Here is a 27,932-nt window from a genome sequence, read left to right as displayed (position 1 = left end):
GGCACATATCTTTAATCCCGGCACAGGAGGCAGAGGCAGGCCAGCCTGGTCTACAGAGCCAGTTCCAGGATAGCCAGCCCTACACAGAGAAACCCTGTCTTGAAAAACCAAAACAAAGAAGAAAAAGACGTTATGAGAAGCAAGCCAGTAAGCAGTGTTCATCCATGGCCTCTGCATCAGTTCTTGCCTTAAATTCCTACCCTGACTGCTCCACATGATAGACTACAGCTCTAAGATGATATAAAACCCTTTCCTCCCCAAGCTGACTTTGGTCACAGCAACAAAACCCTAACTAAGACAAAAGGCAATGGCAGGACTAAAAACAGCAGACATGAATGCATCAAATTATGGATGAGAAGACAAAGTTAACAACTACTAAGGTAGACAGATTCAAGAAAGCAACTTGCTTCTTCACAAGTCTAAGAATCCTGACAAGACCAAAGACAAACCACAGAAAAAACGGATGTCATGACCAAGCTTTTCTGCCCTATCAGGTGCTCATTCTCCTGCAGACAAGGCTACAAGGTTGCTCATTTTAAAATACCTAACAAATACTGAAAAGATAAGACAATCCAAAAGGATAACCTAATATTATTTGGCTCTACTAAATGACAATAACCCTTCTCCGCGGGTAGACGAGACAGGAGTTCCCAGTATGCACCTTGCTGTGCAGCCTCGTGCTCTGCCGTTCTCTTTCTGATGTAGCTCTGAACTTCTTCCCACCTTCTCTCAGCTTCTTGTAGTTGAGCCTTGATATTTAAAGAGAGAAAGAAAAAAGGGGGAAAAGAAAGTCAACACAAACAGACAAGATTTCAATTGTAAAAAAAGTGGGGGCATTTGTTATGCACATCCACCATCTCCTCCAACATCTCAGACACTCAATGTCTGGCAGATCAAGACAGAGGCTGCTGTTATGTCCTTATCTTATCCACCTGCACGACCTACCATAAGCTTTTAGGAGACAAGCTAGAACCTTTATTGCTAAATCTCAATATTAAAATTCCTATTTAGAAATATACATATGACAAAAACTAAGATTATTAATTGTAATGCCATGTCTTATTTATTCATATCTATAGAGAACACATTCCCTCATCCACATCAGCAGTAAATCCCCCAGGAAACCCAGTATTAAAGGAAAGATCATTTTCACAAAGGGTTCATCAAAACACACACACAAACAAAAGGAAGAAATCAAATTATATAACTTCTAAAGGTAATCATATAACCATCTGGACCCAGCCTCTGGGTGTACTATATATCAATATGGATGAAGGATCTAACAGTGAGATTGCATATAACCTTTATAAATTGAACTATACATATTTTTAAAAAAATCTTTTTTCACGGGCTGGAGAGATGGCTCAGCGGTTAAGGGCATTGCCTGCTCTTCCAAAGGTCCTGAGTTCAATTCCCAGCAACTACATGGTGGCTCACAATCATCTGTAATGAGGTCTAGTGCCCTCTTCTGGCCTACAGGCATACACACAGAATATTGTATACATAGTAAGTAAATAAATAAATAAATAAATAAATAAATCTTTTTCCTCAGTAAAAAGAAGGAATGGGTAGCTGTCATTCCTCAAAACACATAACAGAGTTCATGTAATATGAGAGAATAAGTCTGCTTGTCCTTCATTCAGCCTGAGCAACCCTCCACAACTCCTGAGAGTGTAAGCACCTCTGCACACAAACCATCATTCTGGGATTGGGAAAACAGTAAGATTTTTGTACATCATGATCTCAAGTGCAAACCCCTGGAGTACTTTAGTGCCATGTTCAAAAGAAGGGAAAACCAAACTATTACAACACTGGGGGAATTCCAATGCTGGGAGGGGTTCTATCAAAAAAAAATTTTTTTTGAGACAGTGTTTCTCTGTGGCTTTGGAGCCTGTCCTGGAACTCGCTCTGTAGACCAGGCTGGTCTCGAACCGCCTGCCTCTGCCTCCCGAGTGCTGAGATTAAAGGCGTGCACCACCATCGCCCGGCTTATCAAAATTGATGAGGAATTCAAGTTACAGATGATCAAAGTAATGCTAAAGGTTCTTTATTTTTGCCTTACATGTATAGACTCTAACCACCTTATATAAAACAAAATTCTACCCTTATGCGTATAACACTTGATTTTATTTTTAATTATCTTCAGTCTTTAGCTTCAAATCCAGGCCTATATTCTTTTATCAAGATAAAACTTTGAAGAAGTAGAGCCCTACAGTGTGGGTCTCATTAAACTCCATCCTAAGTTTCTGAACTCCACATACACATTCATGCTATGAAGCTGGACAGCGATAACACTGACGAAATGGAATAAAGAGGCAGGGTGGTGTCACCTTCAGCTGGGTAGCAGCTTGCTCTGCGTTCTTCTTCTGAACTCCCTCCTGCTGCAGCTTCCCTGTCTTCTCATTCAGCTCGCTCACCAGCCTTCCACAGTCCTGGCGCAGTTTATTTAGCTCAGCAGACTGCCTGAAAACAGTGGCTAGATTAGGGGCTTTGCATTGTTACACAACAATGAATTCACAAGAACAACATAGTCTATGCTAGTTGTGCTGAGCTAGCACCCCACTTACAGGCAAATGTAAAGGAAAGTGACTAAGTGGGAATACTGCTCCCCTAAGTGTACTAGTGTACTCCTAAATAATTCAAATCAAAATGGCAAACTCTAAAAGGAAGGCTACAGAGCAGAAAGGATAGCCAAGGGGGTAAGAGCTACATGCTACACAGCCCAACCACCTGAGTTCCATCCCCAGATTCCATGGTGGCAAGAGCTATTTTGTGAATGCCATACACACAGTGCATGGAACACAGGACAGGAAACTCATGCTATGGCATATACTGAACAATAACAAAATAACTTTAAATTTGAAAATCACTATAAAATATTCTTAAAAACAGAAAACCAAAAACTCAAGAGCATGAACAGACAATGTTGCCATTAAACTAATCTAAAAGCTTCCTAAAATGGAGGTTGGAGAGAAAGACCAGAGGTTAAGAGCACTTGTGGCTTTTGAAGAAGGCCCAGGTTTAGTTCCCATCACCCACATTGGTTCAAAACCATCCTTAATTCTAGTTTTTTTAAAAAAATATTTATTTATTATATATACAATATTCTGTCTGTGTGTATGCTTGCAGGCCAGAAGAGGGCACCAGACCTCATTCCAGATGGTTGTGAGCCACCATGTGGTTGCCGGGAATTGAACTCAGGACCTTTGGAAGAGCAGGCAATGCTCTTAACCACTGAGCCGTCTCTCCAGCCCCCTTAATTCTAGTTTTAGGGAATCCAACACCCTTTTCTGACCCACCCCCCCATAGGCAGCAAGCATATATGTGGTACACAGAGGCAAATACTCATAAACTAAATTAAATCTTTTAAAAAAAAAATCACCTTCCTAATACCAATATCACTGTAACAGGACTTGTCCTATTGTCAGGAAGAAGAGAGCATTTTGAATTCTAATGAATAAGCTTTTACTTCATTATTGAAAAAACTCACCAGTTAAGACTGCTTACTTTGGGTCAGGCGGTGGTGGTGCACACCTTTAATCCCAGCACTCAGGAGGCAGAGACAGGGTGATCTCTGTGAGTTTGAAGCCAGTCTGGTCTACAGAGCGAGTTCCAGTACAGGCTCCAAAGCTACACAGAGAAACTCTGTCTCGAAAAAAAAAAAAGTGCTTACTTTGTGTAAAACTACTAGACTCTCTAAGAAATGGTTTCTCCACTCTGGGCCCCTGGATCACAATCTGTATAGAGGCAGGAGGACCAGGACTATGCTTTTAAATTAGTGATGGAAGTCAGGAGTGCTGGACCGCAAACAGACAGCTCCAGCACATGTGAGCTGCTCCACAGCAACAGCGATGCTGGGGGCTGCAGCGGCACAGAGGCTTACAAGAGCCAGAGCCCTTCATGCAGAGAAACAGTTGTTCTTAGAACAAGTTTAGAAGCAAATGGAACAAGTCTAACCAGTTACTATCAAGATCCTTTTGACGACAGAAGAAAAGAGCTTGCCATTTAGTGGAGAAGGAGAACTGGAGACATACTTGCTTTCCAGCTGGCTGGCAGTGTTGCTGACAGCGTCCCTCAGTATACCGTTTTCCTGCTTCAGATGAGCTATCTCTGCTTCCATTTGCTCCCGAACTTGCTGAAACTATTTTAAAATATAAGATTTAGAAAACAAAGAACAAAGCCACCTTTAAGAGAAATTCTATCATAGTAAAAGAGTAAAAAGCATTAGGAAAATGAAATCCAGGGCTAGAGAGATGGCTCAGTGGTTAAGAACACTGACTGTTCTTCCAGAGGACCCTGGTTCAATTCCCAGCACCCACATGGCAGCTCACAACTGTCTAAAGATCCAATTGCAGGGGATCTGACACCTTCATACCAATGCACATAAAAAAAAAAGTTAAAAAAAGAAAATGAAATCCAAACCATCCTTTCCAGGTCAGTATGAAGACAAAGAAAATGGAAAGTACAAACTGTCCAGCTCAGACCTATGCTGATCGACAGATACTCTCACACCTTGAAAGAAGAAACAAGCGTACATCAAGTTTCAAAAGCAAGACTTCTCACACCCAACACAGAAGCACTTGGTGCTCTTGTAGAGGACCCAAGAGGATCCCCAGCACTTGCAAGGCAGTTCTCAACCATTTTCAGTTCTAGGGGATCCCATTCTCTCTTCTGACCTTTGAGGCCACTAGCCAAGCATGTGGTACATATATATTAAATGCAGGCAAACATTCATACACATAAAATACTAAAATAGATATTTTTTAAAAGATCACATTTAAAAAAACAAACTATGACTATCTTCAGGCATAGGGGAACCCTTTAAATAGGTCCATACTTATTTCTATATCTTTTCTTCATTCCAACCTTGGCTCTCAACCCTTTAAAACTGCATTTTCTCACAAGGTTCTGGGTTCCCAAAATAGAGCCAATGAATGGTCTGAGTTGAGAATAAAGAATTACACCAAGTAACTCTTACAGCCTTTCCCCATTCCTTCAGTCTCTCTTGACAAAGTTAATTCAGAAGGGAGCCACCTTAGGGTTGGCAAGAGACTTGAACCTATAGTGGCTCCCAGGAGCCCAAGGCGATGTCCCCAGTTAGTCCCTTGGGAAGCTGAGGATAGGGAACCTGAAATGACCCTATCCTATAGCAATACTGATGAATATCTTCCATATCACCATAGAACCTTCATCTGGTGATGGATGGAGATTGAGACAGAGACCCACTCTGGAGCACTGGAGTGAGCTCCCAAGGTGCCAATGAGGAGCAGAAGGAGGGAAAATATGAGCAAAGAAGTCAGGACCAAGAGGGGTGCACCCACCCACGGAGACAGTGGGGCTGATCTATTGGGAGCTCACCAAGGCCAGCTGGACTGTGACTGAAAAAGCATGGGATAAAATTGGACTCTCTGATCATGGCGAACAATGAGTTCTGATGAGAAGCCAAGGTCAATGGTATGGGGTTTTGATCCTACTTCATGTTCTGGTTTTGTGGGAGCCTAGCCAGTTTGGATGTTCACCTTCCTAGACATGGACGGAGGGGGGAGGACCTTGGTCTTTCCACAGGGCAGGGAACCCTGACTGCCCCTCAGACTGGAGAGGGAGGGGGAGAGGAGTGAGAGGAGGGGAAGAAGGGTGGGAGGAGGAGGAGGGAAATGGGAGGCTGGGAGGAGGCGGAAACTTTTTCTTTTTCTCAATAAAAAATTTAAAAAAAAAGATTCAACACAGTCTGAATACTGTGTCTAAAATGTCTTCTCTCTACTATCAACACTGTCCCACCTTCCCTTCTCCACTACAGCAAAGCCCCCGGTGCTCACCTCTACTGGAAACGGAGTATTTCCCTATCAGGTTCCAGCCTTCCTATTTATCTCCATACAAAACACTTACTTTAGCATGAAGAGTGAGTTTAACTCGCCACTCTATGTCAATGGCCACCCCGTACAAGGCACTTAAAAGTTTATGAATTAAATGGACAGAAATATTTCCTCTTACTTTCGAAGACTTCAACATACCTTCATCTGCATCTGCTGAGCATCCTGGTAACTGACATGCATTTTGTTTTGAAATATATTATGTTCCTTTTCTAGTGTTCCGATCCGATCTTTCATTCTTGCTATAACTACACTGCTTCTTTCTTTCTCTGTCATCATTTCCTAGAATAGCAAATCAGAAAAGAAATTTATGAAGAACTTGTTATGAAAAAGGTATTATAACACTATCAAAGATGCAATGTTTTAAGAGTATCAAAGTTGTGAATGCTCAATCAGAGCTTGGGCACAAAGCAGAATTGGGGTTGAAAACCAAGAAACCAGGAGTCTTCTGTATCTCCCCATTCTTCCAACTCCTTCATAGTACAGACACGTTAGTTTGCTTCTATTTCAAATGTACTTTCTGATTTACTAATTAAAGATTGTAAACCTAAAATAAACCCTAAAAAAAATAATTTAAGGCAAAATAGTGATTGTTTGTTACTCTCCTTTGGAGTTCAGTGAAAGCCCGGGAAGGATACTAGAAGGGGAAACCAAGGGAGGCCTCTCTGGACAGTGTATGTCTACAGCAGAAAAGAGACGTGAAAACAGCTAAGGAAGGAAGCAAAAGCGAGTTTAGTTACCTGAAGGTATGACTAGAGTCCAGCTTTAAGAAACTGGGGCAGAACTTAAGTTTTCATAAAATTTATGAAGCTATTTATATACTTCACTTCATTTTTAAGACTTATATTTAAAAGCTGTTATATCAACATAAAATACGCATAAAAATTTCTTTTTAAAGAACTACACTAAGCCGGGAGGTGGTGCCGCACACTTTTAATCCCAGCACTTGGGAGGCAGGTGAGACTCTTGAATTTGAGGCCAGGCTGGTCTAAGTTCCAGGACAGCCAGAGCCGTTACACAGAGAACCCTGTCTCCAAAAAAAAAAAAAAAAAAAAAAAAAAAATTACACTAAATGTATTTACACAAAAGCACCATACTAAAGCCAGCTATGTAGCGCACATATCTATAATCCCAGCATCTGGAAGTGGAGTCAGGAGATCAAGAGTTCAAGGTTATTCTCAGCTATAGAGCCAGTTTTAACTAAGACTGTCCAAAAATAAAACAGAAAAAAAGTACTGCACTTATTTAACTCCACATAAAATATGGTGCTCAAAAGCATTAATAAGTTTTATTTAAAGGTAATTAAGTCAGATTTATTTTTTTCACCAGCTATTTAACTGGTGTGGGATGCCCCTCTGTATGCTATGAATATGTTTTATTACCACTGGTTAATAAAGATGCTGTTTTAACATGTAACAGGGAAAAATATAGGTAGATGGGAAAACTAAACTGAATGCAGGGAGAAAGAAGGCAGAGTCAGGCAGACTCCACATAGCTGCCAAAGGAGAGAGACGCCACAAGCCAGTCCCCAAAGAAATAAGACATGTAGAAAATGAGGCAATGTCATGGCTACATGGCAATACATAGACTAATAGAAATGGGTTAATTTAAGATGTAAGAGCTAGTTAGGAATATGCCTGAGCCATTGGCCAAACAGTGTTGTAATTAATACAGTTTCTGTGTGATTATTCGGCTCGGGTGTCTGGGAAAGGAAAAAGCATCTGTTTACATGTACACATCCCCAGTACAGGATGATTAGTCACTAAAAACAGCTCAGTGGGACGGAGAAATAATTAGCCATTCAAGGCTGGGCTCATAACCAAAATGTCAAAAAGTAACTCATCTATTTTTTTAAACTTAAATCAACAGTATTAAATGATGTTCACATCAAACTATATTAAAGCTCAGTATAAGGAAGCAGGCTTACAGACTCTGTGCTTCCACTGACTTCTCGTTAGTCAGAAGCACACAAAGGCTTTACACTGTCAAGTGGGTGGTGAAGAGATGGCACATGCCAGGTCGGGGTGCACACCTTTAATCCCAGCACTTGGGAGGCAGAGGCAGGCAGATCTCTGGGAATTCAAGGCCAGCCTGGTCTACAAGACCTAGTTCCAGGACAGGCTCCAAAGCTACAGAGAAACCTTGTGTGTGTGTGGGGGGGGGGGGATTACATCAAGGATTGTGGGTGCTCTTTAAGATCTCACTGCTCTGACTCAGGAAGCTCAGCCCTTAACTAAGAATGTCTTCACCTGCGTTAACTGCTTACAGCGCTCCTTTGTGGCAGCAGCGTCCTCTTTCACGGCAGAGAGCAGCCTTTCCTTTTCCTGAAGCTGATGCACAAGAGAACTCAATTCTCCTTTATTCGACTGTAATTGGAAATCAATACAGAATGAGTAAGTTAACATGACCCACTGAAAACTGAGAGTGAGCTATCTGGTATCAGAGCCCTTGGGTCAATGGGAAGGACAACATCTAAAATAGAATGACTCCTAAATACCAGTCAGTCACTCCAGTAGTGCATATTCTAACACAGTGCATACCCTAAAATTAGTAGAGTACAATTAGAGTAGAAACATATTTTAACAAAGAAGTATACACTTACAAGCCCAAAAGTCAAAAACAGCAATTTCCCTCCTTATTTTTCCAGAAGATTAAGAGACCATAAAGCAATCATGTGCCATCCCAAAGCCTAGTAAAGAAAAGACAGGCTGTAGGAATATTATTTTAGGGTGTGTGACTTTTGTTATGCTGCATTTGTTTAACTCTGTGAAGCTGTGATTCTTTGCCTGTCTAAAACACCTAATGGTCTAATAAAGAGCAGAATGGTCAATAGCAAGGAAGAAGCAAGGATAGGCAGGGCTGGTGGGCAGAGAGGATGAATAGGAGAAATCTGAAAGAGAAAAGGAGCAATGAGGAGGACTTCAGGGGCCAGTCACCCAAATGCACAGACAGATATGGGATAAGAACTAGGAATGAAAAGGTAAAGAGAGATGGAAAAAGAGAAAAGCCCCAAGGCCAAAGATAGAGGAGATAATTTAAGAGAAGCTGGCAAGAAACAAGCCAAGCTAAGGCCAGGCATTCAAAACTAAGAATAAGCCTCTGTGTGTGATTTATTGGGGAGCTGGGTGGTGGGCCCCCAAAATGCCAAAAGACTAAAATGCCAACTACAACAGACAGAGCAGGGCAGAGCAAACACAGTGCTCAACAGCTCTCATCAAACACGCCCAGACGCCACCAGTGCCCAGTTCTCTGACATCAACAGGCACTATTCCCAACAGAAGAAAAAAAGAAAAAAGAAAAACCAGAATGTCCCATTTGACATGAGGAAGAAATTTATATCGTAGTTCTTTTTTAAAAGATAATTGAATATGTAAAAGAAAAAATGTTAATTTTACTTTTTATTTATTTCTATCAGCAATGGACACTGAACCTGGATGCCAGTGTGTCCTTTTCTGCCTGTTTACAACCAGACCACCAAACAATGTTACTTTTATTTCCACTCTGAGTTTTACCATCAAATGTTCTCCTTAATAACTACTTAATTTCTAGCTAGGCCTATCTAAACTAAAAAAAAAAAAAAAAAAAATCAAAGGTACTCTGACTTGTCATTTAGTCTTTAAGACTTCAAAAGTGCTTCATATAAAATAACTATCTTCACATGTCAGCAGCAACATCCTTAATAAGTCAGACACTTAAAAGCAGTTGATTGTAACTTTAAGGACAGTAATTTTAAACAGCTAGGTAGTAATGTCACCTGAAATCACTCATGTGCTACAAACTTCCCACATCCCACAAATAACTAAAATCTCTTCAGAAACATTTACCCACCTACAATAAAAATTAATCAAAGAACAAATTCTTTAACCAAGAATACCAAGAAAGCTGAACAGTGGTGGTGCACACTTTTGATCAACACTCAAGAGGCTGAGGCAGGTGCATCTCCAAGTTTGGGCCAGCCTGGTCTACAAAGTGAGTTCCAGGACAGCCGAGGTTACACTAAGAAACCCTGTCAGGAAAAACAAAAAACTAAAATACCAAAAAGTCACTGCAATGGAACAATCTGAGTTTAGATTCAAAGTAACTTATATTTGTTGATTGTCTTAAACACGTCACTTACACTAGACTACTGTTAGTACAACCACACAGTCTAGGCAGCATACTACATGTATGTATTATGTATGCATGTTTGTATGTAGCTAGCACACTAAAATGTAAGATGACAGATTTGCTAGATGCACTGTTCACATACCCAGAAGTACGGACAGGTTTGCAAGGCTGTGACAAGAAACCCTCCATAGTTTCTGACAGAACAGCAATCGAATATTAGCACTCAAGTTAGGCACACATGAGAAAGTGACATTGGCAAGGAGGGGAGAGACTGCTGTGCTGGAAGAGTCAAAGAGCTGGTTCAAGTACCATGCAATGGGTGCTAAGAAAAATGTCACTAAACACACTACAAAGAAAAAAGATGCATAAATCTCACTCTGAAGGGGAAACAGAGCAGACAATGCTAGTGGAAGGGGCTGGAAGGAAGAATGGGGATGGGAACAGGAGGGATCAGGTAAGGGAAGGATGGAGGGAGAGAGCACTGGGAGAGAACTGGAATCAGGAGGCATCTCTGGGATGAGCTAGAAACCTAGAGCAACAGAAATCCAGGCAAGACTTCTAGTGGAGGGACTGGGACACCAACGCAGCCACAAGCCCTTTGACCTACAATTTGTCCTGCCTGCAAGATGTGGTAAACAAGGCGCAGAAATTGTGGGAATGGCCTACTAATGACTGGCCCACCTGGAGGCCCATACCCTGAGAGGGAACCCACCCCTGAGGGCCAGGGCCCAGAGACTAGACAGCCCAGAGACCTAGGATAGAACCAAACACAACTGGAAGGAAAAAAAAGTCAATGAAATGATTCTAATGATATTCTGCTATACTCCCAGATTGATGCCTAGCCCAACTGTTATCAAAGAGGCTTTCACCCAGCAACTGATGGAAACAGATGCAGAGATCCAAAGCCAAACATTAAGTGGAACTCAGGGAATTCTGTGGAAGATGGGGTTAAGGGCACCACAAGAAAACCCACTAACCTGGGCTCACAGAGACTGAACCAACCATCAGGGAGCCAGCATGGGACTGACCTTGGCCCTCTGCATGTGTGTTACAACTTGGCCTTCTCATGAGACTCCTAACAGTGAGAGTAGGGGCTGTCTCTGACTGTGCTGCCTGCTTCTAGGCAGATTCCTCCTACCAGATTGCCTCATCCAGCCTTGAGAGAAGAGGTACCTAGTCTCGCTGCAACTTGACATACAATGGTTGGCTGATATCCATGGGAAGGGGTGGGTGGGAGGAGAAGCTAAAGGGGAAACTTTGGGATGTAAAAGCAAACAAACATTCTCAAGGAAAATAAAGTTTAAAAAAACATAAATTTCAAAAATAACAAAGGAGAAACACTGCAGGGGAAAATAAGAAATAAAAAAGTCATTTTAAAAAAGTGTACTAGTCTACATGCAGAAAAAAGTAAAAATGGGGTTTTTAAACGATGAGTAAGTAACCTGGTTTTCCTCTTGCAGATAACCTAAAACAGACGAATCTAAGAAAATACTAGCTAGATGATGCAGGTGACAGGGGATAACGCCCACTGGCATGGTCTTCCAGATAAAACCCAAGTGGGTTTAAAAGCCAACTAAGTGGGTAGATGTGTGAGTGTACATGACTGAAAGTAAGGAAAACTAAGTCAACCACAGGACACTGAACCCCAGAACGCCAGGTCATCTTTGATACAAGTTAATAGCTGCGAACCTGCCACTTTTTCCGTATGACACAGCATACACAACAGTATAGTGAGCATGGACCATAAACGCAATGTTAGTTGCAAGGGTTTTGTTTTGGAGGTTTTTTATTTTACATTTTCTGTTAGTCGCAGCAGTGTAGACTGTCTAAGTGGGGGAGGGGCATTACACAAAAGTGTAGAGGTCATCAGATGATACTTCTCAGAACAGTCATCAACCTTGTTTGTTTGAGGCAGGGTCTCTCCCTTAGTCCTAGGGCTCAAAGACTCAGCCGGGCTGGCCAGCTGGCAAACTAGTGAACTCGGCAAATCCTCCACAGGGACCTCCTGTCTCCGGCTCCCCGGCACTAAGCCTGTAAGGACATGCCACACATCCAGTACTTAATATAAGTCCTAGCGATGAGAGACTGGGCACTCACCGTTTATTAAATGATCGTGGTTTCCATGTACCGAGGGATGGGTTCTAGAAATCACACTCAGACTCTCACGCTTGTGCATCAGCACTTTACAGACTAAGACACCTGCCCAGCCCAAAACCATGTGTTCTTGAAGAGAAATGTGATAGAGAGAGAGAGAGAGAGAGAGAGAGAGAGAGAGAGAGAGAGAGANAGAGAGAGAGAGAGAGAGAGAGAGAGAGAGAGAGAGAGAGATGCTCTAGCACTGAACGAAAGGTCCTAGGGTCTTTCCAATGTGAAATCTTAGATCACAAAAGTATTATCTGTTTTCTATCTAGAAATCACCTGATGCTGACTTCATCAGGACTTCTAGTTAAAGCAAAGCAGGATCCAACTTAAGAGCCAAGTGACTTCAAAGTCATAAAGATCTTGCCTATTTTTAAGCAGTTGGCTTTTATGAAAGCAGCAGATGACTCAAAGGTTGCTTGACTTAAACAAGTGCATAAATTATGCATAAATTAGAATAGATATATGAAATGATTTCTAAAGCATTCCTGAACATTTAGATGTGACTTTATAAGGGCATTAAAAAAAGAAATATCAAATAATTACTATAACAGCTCTCATTTGGAAAACTGTGCCATAATAGAAAGCTATGCTTACCTGCTTTAAAGCATCTTTTACAGCACCAGACTTCTCCTTCAGCAGGTCTACAACACAAAGAGCCTCATCATCAGAAAACACCATGGTCTTCAGGGACAGAAGGAAATCTTTAAACTTCACTTCAGCATTTTCTTAATCAAAACACAAAAAGAGGAGAAAGTTAGCAGTAGAGACCCAACCCAAGCAATACTATGAGCAAAGGTAACATAAAAAATTCCTGACCCAGAAAGTCAATAACCACAAGAAAATGGACTTTTCAGGTCAAGTAACAATAGATACTTTAGTCAAGAGGGAAAGGAAAGCAAGTGTTTATCTATGCACCTAGGAAAAATTACATCAGCTAAACGCTTTCCCAGACTGCAGGATACTAAATCGCCAGTATGTTCTCGCTTTTTATTCTATTTACTTATTTATTTGTTTATTCAGGAGGGGAGCAAACATGAGCAATTCAGAAGACAACTTGCTTGAGATTCTATGCTTCCACCATGTTTGAATCCCAAGGCTTGAACTCAGGTCACCAGGCTTGACAAACAAACACCTTTACCTACTGAGGAATTCTACTAGTCCTACCTCACTTTTAAAAACATTTAGGCATTTAGTATGTGCCAGCACCTGCACCAGGTCTAGTCACAGTATCCTCGTTTAGTACACACCAGCATCTGTACCAGACAAAGACACAGTATCCTCATTTAGTACACGCCAGCATCTGTACCAGGTCTGTCACAGTATCCTCATTTAGTATATTCCAGCATCTGTACCAGACATAGTCACAGTATCCTCATTTAGTACATGCCAGCATCTGTACCAGGTCTGTCACAGTATCCTCATTTAGTACACGCCAGCATCTGTACCAGGCATAGTCACAGAATCCTCATTTAACTCTAATAGCTATGTCTTTGTAAACCAAATTCCACTGATGAGAAATAAGTCTAGGATAATTATAAGAAGGCAATCTACATCTAAAGAGAGCTAATATATATAAATATATATTAAAACATTGTATGCAGTAATGTCTCCTGGATTCGCCTGTTCTAATTTCCCTAGGACTCCGTGTTAAGCAACAAATTCCCTTTCTTCAAGGAACTTCTTCTACCTGAGACCCAAAGCAACCACTCTAAGCCTGTTACACATCAGCTGCACTACTTGTTTAAAATAATAATTGTGTGCACATGTGTAATGAAGAGTAAATGAAAACTCTGCATTTCCTACTTAATTTTGATATGAACTTAAAACTGATCTTAATATATAGAGACCATATCTCTTTATGTAGCCCCAGTTGGTCTTTCTTACTCTCTAGAGTATTGAAAATACAGGAATGTGCCCAACTAACACAGTCTATTAGGGGCTGGAGAGATGGCTCAGTAGTTAAGAGCAATGGCTGTTCTTCCAGAGGACCCAGGGTCCGTTCCCAGCACCCACACACGGGCTCACAGCTATCTATAACAGTCCCAGATCACACACCCTCTTCAGGGAAGGGAGTCAGCACAAATGTCACTTACTGTCTTGTTCCCCATGGCTTGCTCAGTCTACTTTCTTATATAACCAAGGGCCCCCTCCTGAAGTGTCGCTGCCCACAGAAAGCTAGACCTGCCCACGTCCATCAGGAAAATGTCCCACAGACTCGCCTACAGGCCAATCTGATGGAGGAAGTACCTTCTCAACTGAGGAACCCTCTTCCTAAATGACCCCAGCTTGTACACAAATGTCAAAACAGACAAACAAAGACCACCGCAGAGGCCTGGAAGAAACAGAGTCTTTACGGCACACACCAGCTCCTCTGCTCTTACAGACACAATGGTCTAGTGACAGAAGACGAGGAACTGGTGCTTTCCCGCTGTCATTTCCCAGAATGTTCTCGAGATTATGTTGTCAGAATGCTTGATTTTTTTTTCTAAATCATGTTTCAGTTACCAACTTGAGGTTTCATTTCTTTAGTGCTAAAGGAATTTTGGCTTAGGATTAGGACAGAATTCCCAATATTTCTGAAATGGCCCTAAATAAATATACTTCTGCCATTTTGTACTACATATTTATATGAAGCCACATTCTCAGCATAGAGAATTTTAAAATCAAAATATCAACCAATTCAGAAAGACACAGATGTCCTGCAATACCAAATATTTAACATTTAAGAATTACATAATTCTTTATGTAAAAATAAACAAGCATATCCATTTCCTTAAAACACAAATTTCTTTTCAGCTTTACCAGTGGTAAAGTTGTATGTATACCAAAGAATTGTGGAAACAAATTCCTTTGACTTATTAACAGTAAATGTTTCATTGGCATACCAGTTTTATATACCTATGACTGCAAAAAAAAAAAAAATCTCTCAAGAAAAAGATGGTCAGATACTTAAAAAGTTAAAATATCCTGAACGAGATAGAAGTCTTTTACATCAATGTTTGCTAGTCTTTTCCAATTTTCTGAGCCTATAAGAAAATGCACACCAGTCCAAGCCTCAAAATCCTAATTTTATAATGTAACAGAACACATTTCTCATACTACCTTTGTCAGTTTCAATCTTCAGCTTTTTAGGTCCAGATTTATGGATCCCTTCCACATGATCTGGTTTAATCATATCAATAATTTCTCTCTTGTCCATCACAAGATTTGAGTTAGCATTATCCATCGAAGGAATGGAAGTAGTTGCATGAATAAGGGGCTCATCTATCAAGACTGTAATTTAAGTCATAAGATCATAATTACTAAGTTGTTATAACAGAGTAAACAATACACAGCATAAGTAAATTTAATTGCAAATGCAGTGATTCTAAAATCTTTACTATTAGCTCAATTTTGTTTCAAATTCCCACTTCATCATTTAATATGACTTTGAGAATAACACCTTAAAATTCTTAAGTCATTCAAGTCATCTTAAAATGGGGGATATCAGTCGGGCTGTGGTGGCGCACGCCTTTAATCCCAGTACTCGGGAGGCAGAGGCAGGAGGATCTCTGTGAGTTCGAGGCCAGCCAGGACAGGCTCCAAAGTTACAGAGAATACCTGTTTTGAAAAAAAGAAGGAAGGAAGGAAGGAAGGAAGGAAGGAAGGAAGGAAGGAAGGAAGGAAGGAAGGAAGGAACGAAGGAAGGAACGAAGGAAGGAACGAAGGAAGGAAGGAAGGAAGGAAAGAAGGAAGGAAGGAAGGAAGGAAGGAAGGAAGGAAGGAACGAAGGAAGGAACGAAGGAAGGAACGAAGGAAGGAACGAAGGAAGGAAAGAAGGAAGGAAAGAAGGAAGGAAAGAAGGCAGGCAGGCAAATAAAAGGGAGGAGGGATGGCATCTTCTCTGATAATATTGAAAACTTTTTACATCTACCCTTTAGCTAACTCTTGTTTAATCTTGTTTAATCTTTCTGAGGTTGTCTTCTAAGATGAGACCTCACTGTATAGCCCAGGATAACCCTGAATGCGGGATCCTCGCGCCTCAAGCTTCTAAGAGATGAAATTATAAATGTACTACAACGCCAACCACTTCTGTCGGAAAAGAAGCTAACCTTTTCCATCATTAGTGCTCTTGGGCAATTCATTTTTATCTACAGTGATGAATTACTCTTATAAAAGGCACTGACCTCACTATCAAGCCCTGGGTGGCTCTAATGATTCCCTAGGCAGTATGTACGTCCGTGCCCTGGTTTTAGTAGTGCTGGGGATTAAACCCATAACGTTCTGCATGCTTGCCAACCCAGAAGTGAATGAAGTTTCTTTCCTACACTAGGTACAAAATCAGTCATTTATCTTTACAGATAGCTTCTCATTTTAAGGTCATATACTTAATTTCTATGGCACACCCTATTATATTTATCAAGACTAGAAAAAAGGCTAGTGTGCATGCCTTTAATCCCAGCACTCAGGAGGCACAGACAGAATCTTGACTTTGAGGCCAACCTGGTCTACACAGTGTGTTCCAGAAAAGACAAGGTTTATACAGAAAGGTCCTGTCTGGGGGGGGGGTGAGATGGAGGGTAGCTTGATAATCTTAGTCCCAAACTTCATGAGAAACTCAGCAAAGAATCTGACTAGTACCTTGTTTAGAGAGAACAAGTATTTGTACCCAGATGAAAACCTTGATACATTCCGGTACAATCCAACTTTCAGGGCACGAGGATGATCTCAGTGGCCTTGCACTTCTAGCATGCGTAAGGCCTGGGTTTACTCTTATACAGCCTTCCCCATAAGGACTTTGTATTAATAATTCTTATCTCTTATTTTAAGTTAGTGAAGTTTAACTGTATCAAAATATCCAGGCAATACTGTCTCATAACTTATGTGTGAAACATCATAATTTTAATGTACATGAAATTTCATCATTTCTCTTTCCAAACACTGTCTTCTAGCACTAAGTAATATGACAGCCTGATACCATTTGTAAACACTGCTGTGTGATCACCGTAAACCTGATAATCAAGCTTTCTCTGGAAAGTTCTGCAATCTAAGATTGCTTTGTCACTTCTAATTGGATGCCTACCATAAACCCATGCAAATCTGTAGGACAGAATAAGAAATGCAGGGTAACACTAGGTCTAACACATGTGGATTATAATTTTCAAACGATATTAAGAAGCATGAATATTGCACGTATTCTCTCATCTGCAAAAACTAACTACCTTGAAACAGAAGCATGACTATGCAGGAAGAGCAGAGCCCAGAGGAGAAAGGAGGGGCATTGGGAAGGAAAGATGGTAAGGCTCAAAATGACATATGTGTGAACACCTCACAGCACACATGTCACATTAAAGCCCATTCCTGAAGCTGGGGATGCAGCTCGGTTAGCACAGTGCTCATTTAACACACAAAAGCCCTGGGTTCAATTCTCAGCACCACACAGAATCCAGACGAGTAAAGTGAACTTAGCACTGGGGAGCTGCAGACAGGAGAATCAAAGTTCCAAAGTCCCCCTAAACTACACCTGGGTCAGCAGACAACCTGAACATGAGGCAGTCTCAAAACAAATAAATAACTTTAAAAAATTGTTAGTGTATCCAATTAACAGGTTAATAATTGTAACAAAAATAAAATGTTTGGAAAAAAATTTAAGTATAAACATTTGGGGAATATTTTTACTCTATATGGCTCATACATACTGTTATTTTTCAAAACCAAAAATGATTACTTAAACACAAGCATTCTTAGCACATCTGTAAAGCAAGGCAAGCTATACAGTGAAAATCACTTTAGACTTGCACTAGAATTCCAGTGGCTACAACACATGAGCAGTCTCTGGAGCTACGACCCACACTTCTCTACAGTTAGCATTCCTAAGATGCTCATCCGCATATCTCACCATTTTCTGTCTTTTGCTTCTTTGACACACCTTTCTTCTTTCCCAGCCCACCTTCCGGTTTAGTCTCATGAGGGAACAGTGACATGTCTTGCTTTTTTGAAGGTGTCATCAGTATTTCCACATTTTTATCTTGGTCATCTTCAGTAAACATAAGTGGGAGAAAAATCATAGCAAACAATGAACACAGCAGAAAACAAGAAATTATTAAAAATTCCCGGCATGCTTTACCACAAAAAGCTTAATCTCATATTCAATCTCTCTTACCAAAACTTTCCCTTCCAACTTTCTTACTCTCCAATATCAAATCCTTACTACACTGGCCCTTTCTTCTCACCCCACAGTACAGTCAATTATAATTTGAAAGTTGAAAACCTTCCCTACCACTGCCAATTTCCACCTTCCATATCCATTCCCATGGACAAAATAACAGCCTGTGCTTTCTTTCTACAGACCACTAACTGCACCTTAATTTTTATCTCTCCCATTCCAATAAAGGATTAACCAAAATCTGACTCCCAAATTTTACTACAATTAAAAAAAATTAAGCTCCCCAATTCTCTTCTTACTTTCCTTTCGAGTGTCCTTTGTGAACTGCTTCAAAGGAACACCTCACATGCTGGTGTTCATCACACTGAACGACTATGCCCACGACTTCAACTACTACCTTCACACTGCAGCATCTAAGCCTGCACTGTGCCTGCGTGGAGACACAGCAACAGCATTCTCCTCTCCTCTCACCTCCAGGCTCTCCAACACTCCTTCCCTCAGGGCTAAGAAACATGTACCTACTCACAAACTGGGGTCGTTTCTTTATTCTGAGGACCAGAATATTCTTTATGCTGCAGTACCACATCCACGAATGTTTGTACCGACCACTGTGACAGCTGGTCACAAACACACAAGTGGCTGTAATCAAAATAGTTTTATGGGGCCTGAAGCCTAGCTGATAATTTCTACATTTCTCCAAGTATCATTTTTTGATTCTTTTCTGCACTCATTTAAAACAAAAAAAAAAATCTATTCTTGCAACAAAAGTCAAGATGACTTAGCTCACAGACTTAGGCCTGCTAAACCTATTCTAACTTAGACTCTCAATCAGCTTTGAGCCTATCTTCTTTAACATCTCTCTCTCTCTCTCTCTCTCTCTCTCTCTCTCTCTCTCTCTCTCTCTCTCTCTCCTAAATAAGGTTGATCATTCTCTACATCCGTGCCTTTTGGCACTACCACAATCTGGTCCCATGACCTAGCTCTGGAATACTGTCTGAACAGTCTTTCTGCCCATATGAAAATGCCTCTGGAATCTGTTTTTAGAAATTCTGTCCAAGAATTCTAAAATCTAAATCTAATCAGGGACTAGAGAGATGGCTCAGCAGTTATGAATTCTGCAAAGGACCTGGTTCAATCACCAGGAGCTGCATGGTAGCTCACCATCATCTGTAAAACTCTAGTTCCAGAAAATCTGACATACTACAGGCACCAGGAACGCAACTGGCACACAAATATACATGTAGGCAAACACTCAGAAACATGTAAAATAAATTCTTAAAACTATGCATATAGTTCTTTAAATATACTTACATTATATAAATCAAATGCAATCTAACATTGCTCAACTCATTGTTCCCCTACAATGTACACAAAAGATGGATTCATAGATGGATGGAAGGATGATGGATGGATGATGGATGATAGCAAAATTAAAAAACTGACTATATTAACCTGACCAAAAGCTCTAATAGTAATTAATGTAAGCCCTACTTTCTGGGGTGTTTACAAAAAAACATCACTACCTAAGTATTGTGACCACCTCAACTTTGTCCACTGCACTCTCAAAAGTACTCTATACTCATAGCCAGGCGGTGGTGGCACACGCCTTTAATCCCAGCATTCAGGGAGGGAGAGGCAGGCGAATCTCTATGAGTTTGAGGCCAGCCTGGTCTACAAAGCAAGTTCCAGGAAAGCCTAAGATACAGAGAAACTCTATCTCAAAAAAAAAAAAAAACAACAACAACAACAACAAAAGAAAGAAAGAAAAGAAAAATATTCTATATTCATGTATCTCTCCTGGGCCCTGAGAAGCAGCTTTCTGTCAATGAAGGGAAAGACCTTCCTCCATAAACTCTTTACCCATAAATACCGTTATTTATGTAGGTATCACTACTGCTGACTTCTGTATTTCTTCTACATTATTTCTTCCACACATTCTCCTTCCTAAGGCATGCAGTGCTTCCTATTATTTCTCTAGTACCATATGTGGTCATAGCTGCAAGCAAGTCCTGTAAGTCCAACCTAACCATTAACACATAAATAAGGCTACACAAAGAATTTCAGTCCCTTCATACAATGCCAACTCTCTGCAGCTGCACACATCAATCGCCATTTCTCAGGAACTGTTCGCTGTACACTCGTTCTTCTAGAAAGCATCACCAATACCAAAGCCTGAGTGCTCAGCCCCCTACAGAAAATGACATGTATTTCACTACAGCCCATGAACTTCTCCTGTATACCTTAAATCTCTCTAGATTACTTATAATAACACATTATAAAAAGTGGACATTATATAGTTGTTGTAGCATATTATATAGGGAATGATGACAATTTAAAGTTAATACCCATACTGAAAATGGACACTGAGATATTTTCACAGAAACAATCTTTTTTCAAGTATTTTGTATCCAATGATTATATAGATACATATATGTGCATACATAAACAAATATATACTTATATACACAATCACAACTAGCCAGCACTTTCTCAAGCTTTAAAAGTAATGTTTGGCACTGCCTGTTCCAAGGGGCCCGCCTTGGAAGTCCTGAGACCTAGATCACCTGATCTTGTTCTGCCACCATGACCTCTTATTCTAGTGTCTACAGCTGGCATATGACTCATCTCTGCAGACCCAGTGCCTCCAGATATGGAGCTGTTTGAAAGCTGAATCAGAAGTGAAAGGCAATGTTTCACCTTTCCAACCCCTATCACACTGATTACAAAGTGTTCACTGAAATGTCACTGTAAACTACAAGCCCTTAAGTCCCCCCGAACTCAGGTGTATCCATTTCCAGCGAGTCTTTACATAGTTCTGGATGTTTAGTGTTTCTTTAATCACTGCTAATTTCTATTGGCAATTCCTGTTAGCCAAAGCAAACAGTTAGGTGAACAATCTGTTTCAGACTCACTAAATGCAATCATGCAATGAGTTAAAAAGATTATGTACCGCTTCCATTTTTAGACTTCTTCTGCCCTGCTTTCTTCTTCAAGGCAGCTGCTTCGGGAGGCGGGGCCGGTGGCTTTGTAAGTAGGACGGGCTCTACTTTTTTGCCTGGAGTCTTTGATGCATCACTTTCTTTGATGATCTGTTCCTCAAGTGAAGGTTTTTGTTTCTTTTCCTTCTTCTTTCTTTCCCTAACACTGCTGGACGTTTCAAACATATTCAAAGGAGCAGGTACAAACTGCTCATCCTCCACAACCGAAGCGTCAGATAATTTAAAGTCCCGAGGTACGTTCTCAGAATCAGATTCATGAATGGTCCCATTCTGGATTTCTTTCTTCTTATTCTTTTTCTTTTCTGCCTTCTTTTTATCTGTCTTTGTAGAAATCAGCTTTTGTTCTCTTTTCTGTTTTGCAAGAACTTCATCATATAATGTTTCTTTCATGAAAAGCCAGAAGAAAAGGAAAATGACGGTAATAACCACTGAAGGGATAAGGAAAACAAAATATGTTGACTCATAAAACTCCATGGTGTTTCTCTTAGCGTGAGCCTGGGAAATCTAAATGGGGGAGGCAAAAAAGACAAGGAAAAATCCCAGTCAGTCAGTTAGAAAAAAAAAACTTATAACAACCTGCCCGTTCAATTAGCATTTCAAATCCAATCCAATTTACAAAAATAGCCCAAAACAATAAGCAATAAAAACATGGGCTCTACAACTGAACTATACTAAGAAAGGGAAATGGGTGGTGACCAAAGAATGGAGGTGTCCTTTCCTTCTCAAACCACATGACAAGACCCTAAAAGGGGGAAGAGGGGGAAGGTAGTTCTTCTCCATTGCCCTCCCTCCGACAGGGTAGGAGGGAAAGACAAGTCAGGAGAAATACTGCTAGGAATTCAACCCAGAACATCCCAAATATATGTATGCCATTTACTATTGTGGACTAATCCTCTGGCACACTGTAAAGATGTGCTGCTCTCACTGGTTTAATAAAGAGCTGATTGACCTATAGCTAGGCAGCAAGAGGTTAGGTGGGCAAGCCAGACTGTTCTGAACGCTGTTCCTGAAGACGAAGGACAGAGCCGACAGCCAGAGAGAATGGAGGAGATGAGGTGACAAGCCATTAGCCATGTGGCAGCACATAAATTAATACATATGTATTAATTCAAGTTGTGAGAGCTAGTTAATAACAAGCATAAGCTTTTGGCCAACCACTTATAATTAATACTAAGTCTCCGGGTGATTACTTGGGAGCTGGCAGGCAGGACAGAATATTCCACCTATAATACACTATACCTCCAGCCTCACTTTAGGTACTTATTTTAATACTTAGAATCCCCCATTTCAGTATATAATATATACTACTTACTACATGTGAAAATAAAGACATATTAGCAATAACCAACATTAAAAGTACCAAACTTTTAGAGACTGGTCATGGTGGCACACACTTTTAATCTCAGCACTCAAGAAGCAGAGACAGATGGATCAAGGCCAGCTTGGTCTACAGAGTGAGTTCCAAGACAGCCAGGGCTACAAAGAGAAACCCTGCTTGAAGAAATAAAAAAATTATAAAAGGAAAATTATAAAAGGAAAAGATGGGGGAGATTAAGACAACTGCTAACAAATGTATTCCTCTAACAACCAGTCTCATGATGCGATGAGATACAGCAAGAAAATGGAAACTGAAGTTAAAAAAAAAAAATCACCATAATGTGATATGGTATTGACATTACAAGCACAAAGAAGCTTTTCTCAAATCCTCTGATCTTACTCTGATGTGGGAGGGTCTTCTGTTTTGTGTTGATTTCATTGGTTAATAAAGAAACTGCCTTGGCCCTTTGATAGGACAGAAAATTAGGTAGGCGGAGTAAACAGAACAGAATGCTGGGAAGAAGGGAAGTTAGGCAGATACCATGCCTCTCTTCTCCAGGACAGACGCCATGGAGCCAGCAGCCAGGTCAGACATGCTGAATCTTTCCTGGTAAGCCACCACCTCGTGGTGCTACACAGATTATTAGAAATGGGTTAATCAAGATGTGAGAACTAGCCAATAAGAGGCTAGAACTAATGGGCCAAGCAGTGTTTAAATGAATACAATTTGTGTGTTGTTATTTCGGGGCATAAGCTAGCCAGGCGGCCAGGAGCTGGGTGGCAGGAACACAGCCCGCAGCTGCTTCTACATTACTTCATGGATGACACAATTCACCGTGCACTGCCAGTCTTCTACAAGGCTCTACCTCAGCAGCAGTGCCTGACACCCGCTATCTGATGACTCGGTGCTGCGGTGCTGCGTGAAGGAGTACTCTCATTACCTGGCCACATCTGCCTTGAACACAGACATCATAGGCCTCACCTCCTGGTGAGAACTTAAACTCAAAGTAAAAGTGATGTGGGAGTTTAGATTCTAGATATCCGTATTCCCATATATATGTCTATGCTACATTTATTCTTTCTGTTTTTTGTAGCTTTGGAGCCTGTCCTGGAACTCACTCTGTAGACCAGACTGGCCTTAAACTCAGAGATCTACCTGCCTCTGCCTCCCAAGTGCTGGGATTAAAGGTGAGTCACCACCAAATGGCTGTTACATGTATTCTTATGTAAAAAACGGAGCATATGTAACACAGATATAATTACTATGACACACGTATATTAAAGCAAATTGAAGCAAGCTAACCTTTGAATTTTTAAAAAAGATTTATCTTCGTGTGTGCGTGTGTGCACACACGCACACACCTGAATGTAGGTGTCCTCAAAGACCAGAAGCATCGGAGTTCCTGGAGCTAGGATTACATGTCTGTCACCTGACTTGAGAACCAAACTCAGGTCCTCTACAAGAGCAGCTCATGTTCTTAACCACAGAGCCATCTCCCCAATCCCAATTTATGCACATTTAATGTAAAATAAATGTAAGAATATTTAAGCTTTTTAATTGATGGTCTTGAGATGATTCAAGAAGTCAAATTCTGGGGGCTGGAGACATGACTCAGAAGTTAAGAGCACTGACTGTTCTTTCGGAGGTCCTGAGTTTAATTCCCAACAACCACATGGTGGTCACAACCATCTGTAATGAGATCTGGTGCCTTTTTCTGGCCTGCAGGCATACATGGAGGCTGAACACTGTGTACATAATAAACAAAAAAAAAAAAAAAGAAATTCTGAGGCTGATAATGGATCTACTGGTAGGCCTAACAGTCACAAAGCCCTGGGTTTGAGCTCCAGCACCTCATAAAAACCAAGCTTGGTAGTACAAGTCCCTAAGCCCAGCACTCTAAAGATAGAGCAGGAGCATCTGACATCCCAGGTTACCTCCAACTACATAGTGAACATAAAACTAGCCTATTATACCTGAGATCTTTTTCTTAATTGAAGAAATCAATTATTATGTAAATGTGTTGCTTTTAAAGGGGATGGTATAGGGATGTAAACAGTGGACAGAGTGTTTGCCTATCACCATACACAGAGCAGTTTGATTCCCCTCATGAACTGGGTATAGTGATACACGACTCTAGAATCCCAGAGTCAGGCCTGGTGCCAGGACAATAAGAAGTTCAAGTTCCCTGACACCAAGTTAGGCCAAAGAAGAAAAGAGCAAACACACAAACAAATTCTTCCTAAATGTAGAATCATTGTTCTTAGTTACTTTAGAACTTTAGTTTACTGAAATTTTTACAAACTTACAAATATTACCAGCCAAAATAAAGGTATCCAGTGTGATGATGCACACCTACAATCCCAGCATTTGGGAGACAGAGTAGAAGGATCAAGAATTGAAACCCAATTTGGGCAGTAGTGGTGCACACCTTTAATCCTACTATTCAGGAGGCAGAGGCAGAACTCTTTGTGAGTTCAAGGCCAGCCTGGTCTACAGAATCAGTTCCAGGACAGGCTCCAAAGCTAAATAGAGAAACGGTCTTAGGGACTGGGGGAGAGTTGAAACCCAACCTGAACTACATGAGATCCTCCCTGAACATATATTAGTATTTTTTGTTTGTTTGTTTTTCAAGACAGGGTTTCTCTGTGGTTTTGGAGCCTGTCCTGGAACTAGCTCTTGTAGACCAGGCTGGTCTGGAACTCACAAAGATCCACCTGCCTCTGCCTCCCAAGTGCTGGGATTAAAGGTGTGCACCACCACCGCTAGGCTCTGAACATATATTAGTAAAAGTGCCATTTGTCTGTGTTAATTGCCAAGCCAAACAGAATAACTGTATATGCTAATCATAAACAGCTTTAAGCTTATTAAAATCAACTTTGTCTTTCAATTAACTTATAGCTCATTTTAAAACCAGCATTCTTAATTCAAGTTACACCAGCAATGACCCACATCTAAAGTTGGAACAGAACCTGAAAACAAAATAGTTCCACAGGCACAACAGAGATTAATCTTTCTGACTAAAAGTCACATTTCCACAAGCATTTTACTACAGTAACATCTCGTAAGTTCAAGGGGGGAGGGAATCACATGGTAACTGTTTAAAATTATTCCTTCCTAACAACTCATCTAGTTTGTGAGTCAATTAAACACTTTTTGCTGTGCCGGCCTGTGTTCAACTGAAATGTTCTTAAAGATTGGTTTTCGGTGTTTTATTTTTTTTAATATCCACAGGATATACAACTGTACTGGGCCACTGAGAGAAGAAAAATGAATGGTACACATTTCAAACTTGTACTTATCAGCAGACAGACACTAAAAGAGTAAGCTAAACCTATACACCTATACACACATAGGCTTCCAGAGCCTTCCTCTGTGATCATGCTGACCAACTTCATTCAGATAGAAAAGAAGAGCAGCAAATGCTCATGGAAAGAGCCCAATGTCAGAGCACAGAGCCTGAAACACTGTCCTCAGAGTTCTGCTCAGTTGCGATGGCCGTTTGCAGGGCCCACAGAGCTGAAGGAACGGTGCTGCCTTCCTTTGGATTTTCATGGACTCCCTCAAGACTTTCGCTTGAACTCCTATGGATCTCATCTGTATGTGGAGGAGCATGACCACACTGTCAGGACACATAGCAGCATCACATACAAACTGCAGACACCAAACACTCAGTGTCAAAACCAACTCAAAGTGTATCTATAGGAACTACAAGTACTTGGGGGTGGCTCAGTTGGTAGAGTGCTTGTTGGCACGAGATTCAATCCTTAGAACCATTTAAAACTGGATGTGCCGGTACAAATTCAAAGCCAGCTTGGGTGACACAAGACTCTATCTAAAAAAGATAAAACAACAACTACAAATGCTGTGACTCTTGGTTAAATCCAGTTCTATTGAAGTCAGAAATCACGTCTTTAATTCCAACACTTGGGAGGCAGAAGCAGAGGGATCTCAGAATTCGAGGCAGCCTGGTCTACAGAGTGAGTCCAGGACACAGAAAACCTGTCTCAAAGAAAGGGCAGCGGATAGTGTTTCATAAATCAGGCAGAGTAGCACATCTTTAATCCTAGCATTCGGGAGACAGAGGCAAGTGGGTCTTGAGTTCAAGACCTGGGTACATAATGAGTTCCAGGGCAGCCAGAGTAACTCAGTGAAACCCACCCTGTCTTGGGCACAGGATTTGGGGGAAGGGGGGAGATGTGTTACATATAATAAACTTAATAACTAAAGTTTAAAAGTCATGATGATTAAAATATGTTACATATAATAAATTCAGTAACTAAAACTGGTGATAGAGCACTGTCAGAATCACCTGCCTTAAAATATTGAGCTTTGACTTAAAAGATTACAAAATGTTCAATTCCATATTTGTAACAGGTAAAATAAGAGCTTAATACATAAGCATGGATTAGATCCATTACTACACCTCAAGCTCAAATTGTATCTGCAGGCGACAGGGTTACAGATTAAGGGGAAAAGATGGCAATGAAGGCCTAGGAACAAAATAATGAATTTACCATGTGAAGAGGTAATGGGAAAGGGGTTGAGACAAAGTTAATTAAGCTATAGTTGACAGAAACACTATGATTACTCAAGTCCAAGTGGATTAAAGACCGCAATATCAGTCTGAACACATTGAACCTGATAGGAGAGAAAGTGGGAACTACACTACAACAAGTGGGCACAGGAGACCGCTTCCTACGTATAACATCAGCAGCACAGACAGTAAGGGCCTCATTGAATAAATGGGACCTCATGAGACTGAGAAGCTTCTGTAAAGCAAAGGACACTGTCGCTAAGACAGAAAGGCAACCCACTGACTGGGAGAAGATCTTCACCAACCCCGCAACTGACAAAGGTCTGATCTCCAAAATATATAAAGAACTTAAGAAACTAGACTGTAAAAGGCTAATCAACCCAATTATAAAATGGGGCACTGAGCTGAACAGAGATCTCTCAACAGAAGAAGTTCAAATGGCCAAAAGACACCTAAGGTCATGCTCAACTTCCTTAGCGATCAGGGAAATGCAAATCAAGACAACTTTAAGATACCATCTTACACCTGTCAGAATGGCTAAAATCAAAAACACCAATGATAGCCTATGCTGGAGAGGTTGTGGAGAAAGGGGTACACTTATCCATTGCTGGTGGGAATGCAAACTTGTACAACCACTCTGGAAAGCAGTGTGGCGGTTTCTCAGAAAATTTGGGATCAACCTACCCATGGACCCAGCAATACCACTCTTGGGAATATACCCAAGAGAGGCCTTATCATGCAACAAAAATATATGCTCTACTATGTTCATAGCAGCATTGTTTGTAATAGCCAGAACCTGGAAACAACCTAGATGCCC

General features: G+C 40.8%; 1 protein-coding gene across 9 annotated transcripts in view; it reads right to left on the bottom strand.

The window, feature by feature from the left end:
* The window catches only part of Ktn1 (kinectin 1), a 98,018-nt gene that overhangs the window by 55,084 nt on the left and 15,002 nt on the right, over positions 1-27,932 (bottom strand). For all 9 annotated transcript variants that reach the window (XM_050162387.1, XM_050162388.1, XM_050162381.1 and 6 more), the window contains 9 exons: positions 21,215-21,767; positions 17,998-18,135; positions 15,222-15,392; positions 12,714-12,844; positions 8,120-8,236; positions 6,012-6,152; positions 4,035-4,141; positions 2,331-2,463; positions 662-749 (listed from right to left, as the gene is read on the bottom strand). In XM_050162387.1, coding sequence (XP_050018344.1) covers positions 662-749; positions 2,331-2,463; positions 4,035-4,141; positions 6,012-6,152; positions 8,120-8,236; positions 12,714-12,844; positions 15,222-15,392; positions 17,998-18,135; positions 21,215-21,737 — 1,549 coding nt within the window. In that variant the 5' untranslated portion in view covers positions 21,738-21,767. The remainder of the gene's footprint in view (positions 1-661; positions 750-2,330; positions 2,464-4,034; positions 4,142-6,011; positions 6,153-8,119; positions 8,237-12,713; positions 12,845-15,221; positions 15,393-17,997; positions 18,136-21,214; positions 21,768-27,932) is intronic.

Source organism: Alexandromys fortis, unplaced genomic scaffold (assembly GCF_014885135.2).
Source record: "Alexandromys fortis isolate MF-2015 unplaced genomic scaffold, M_Fortis_MF-2015_v1.1 scaffold_130, whole genome shotgun sequence".
Lineage (NCBI taxonomy): Eukaryota > Metazoa > Chordata > Mammalia > Rodentia > Cricetidae > Alexandromys > Alexandromys fortis.
The sequence above is the reverse complement of the archived record's forward strand: the minus strand, read 5'-3'. Positions and strand labels throughout refer to the sequence as shown.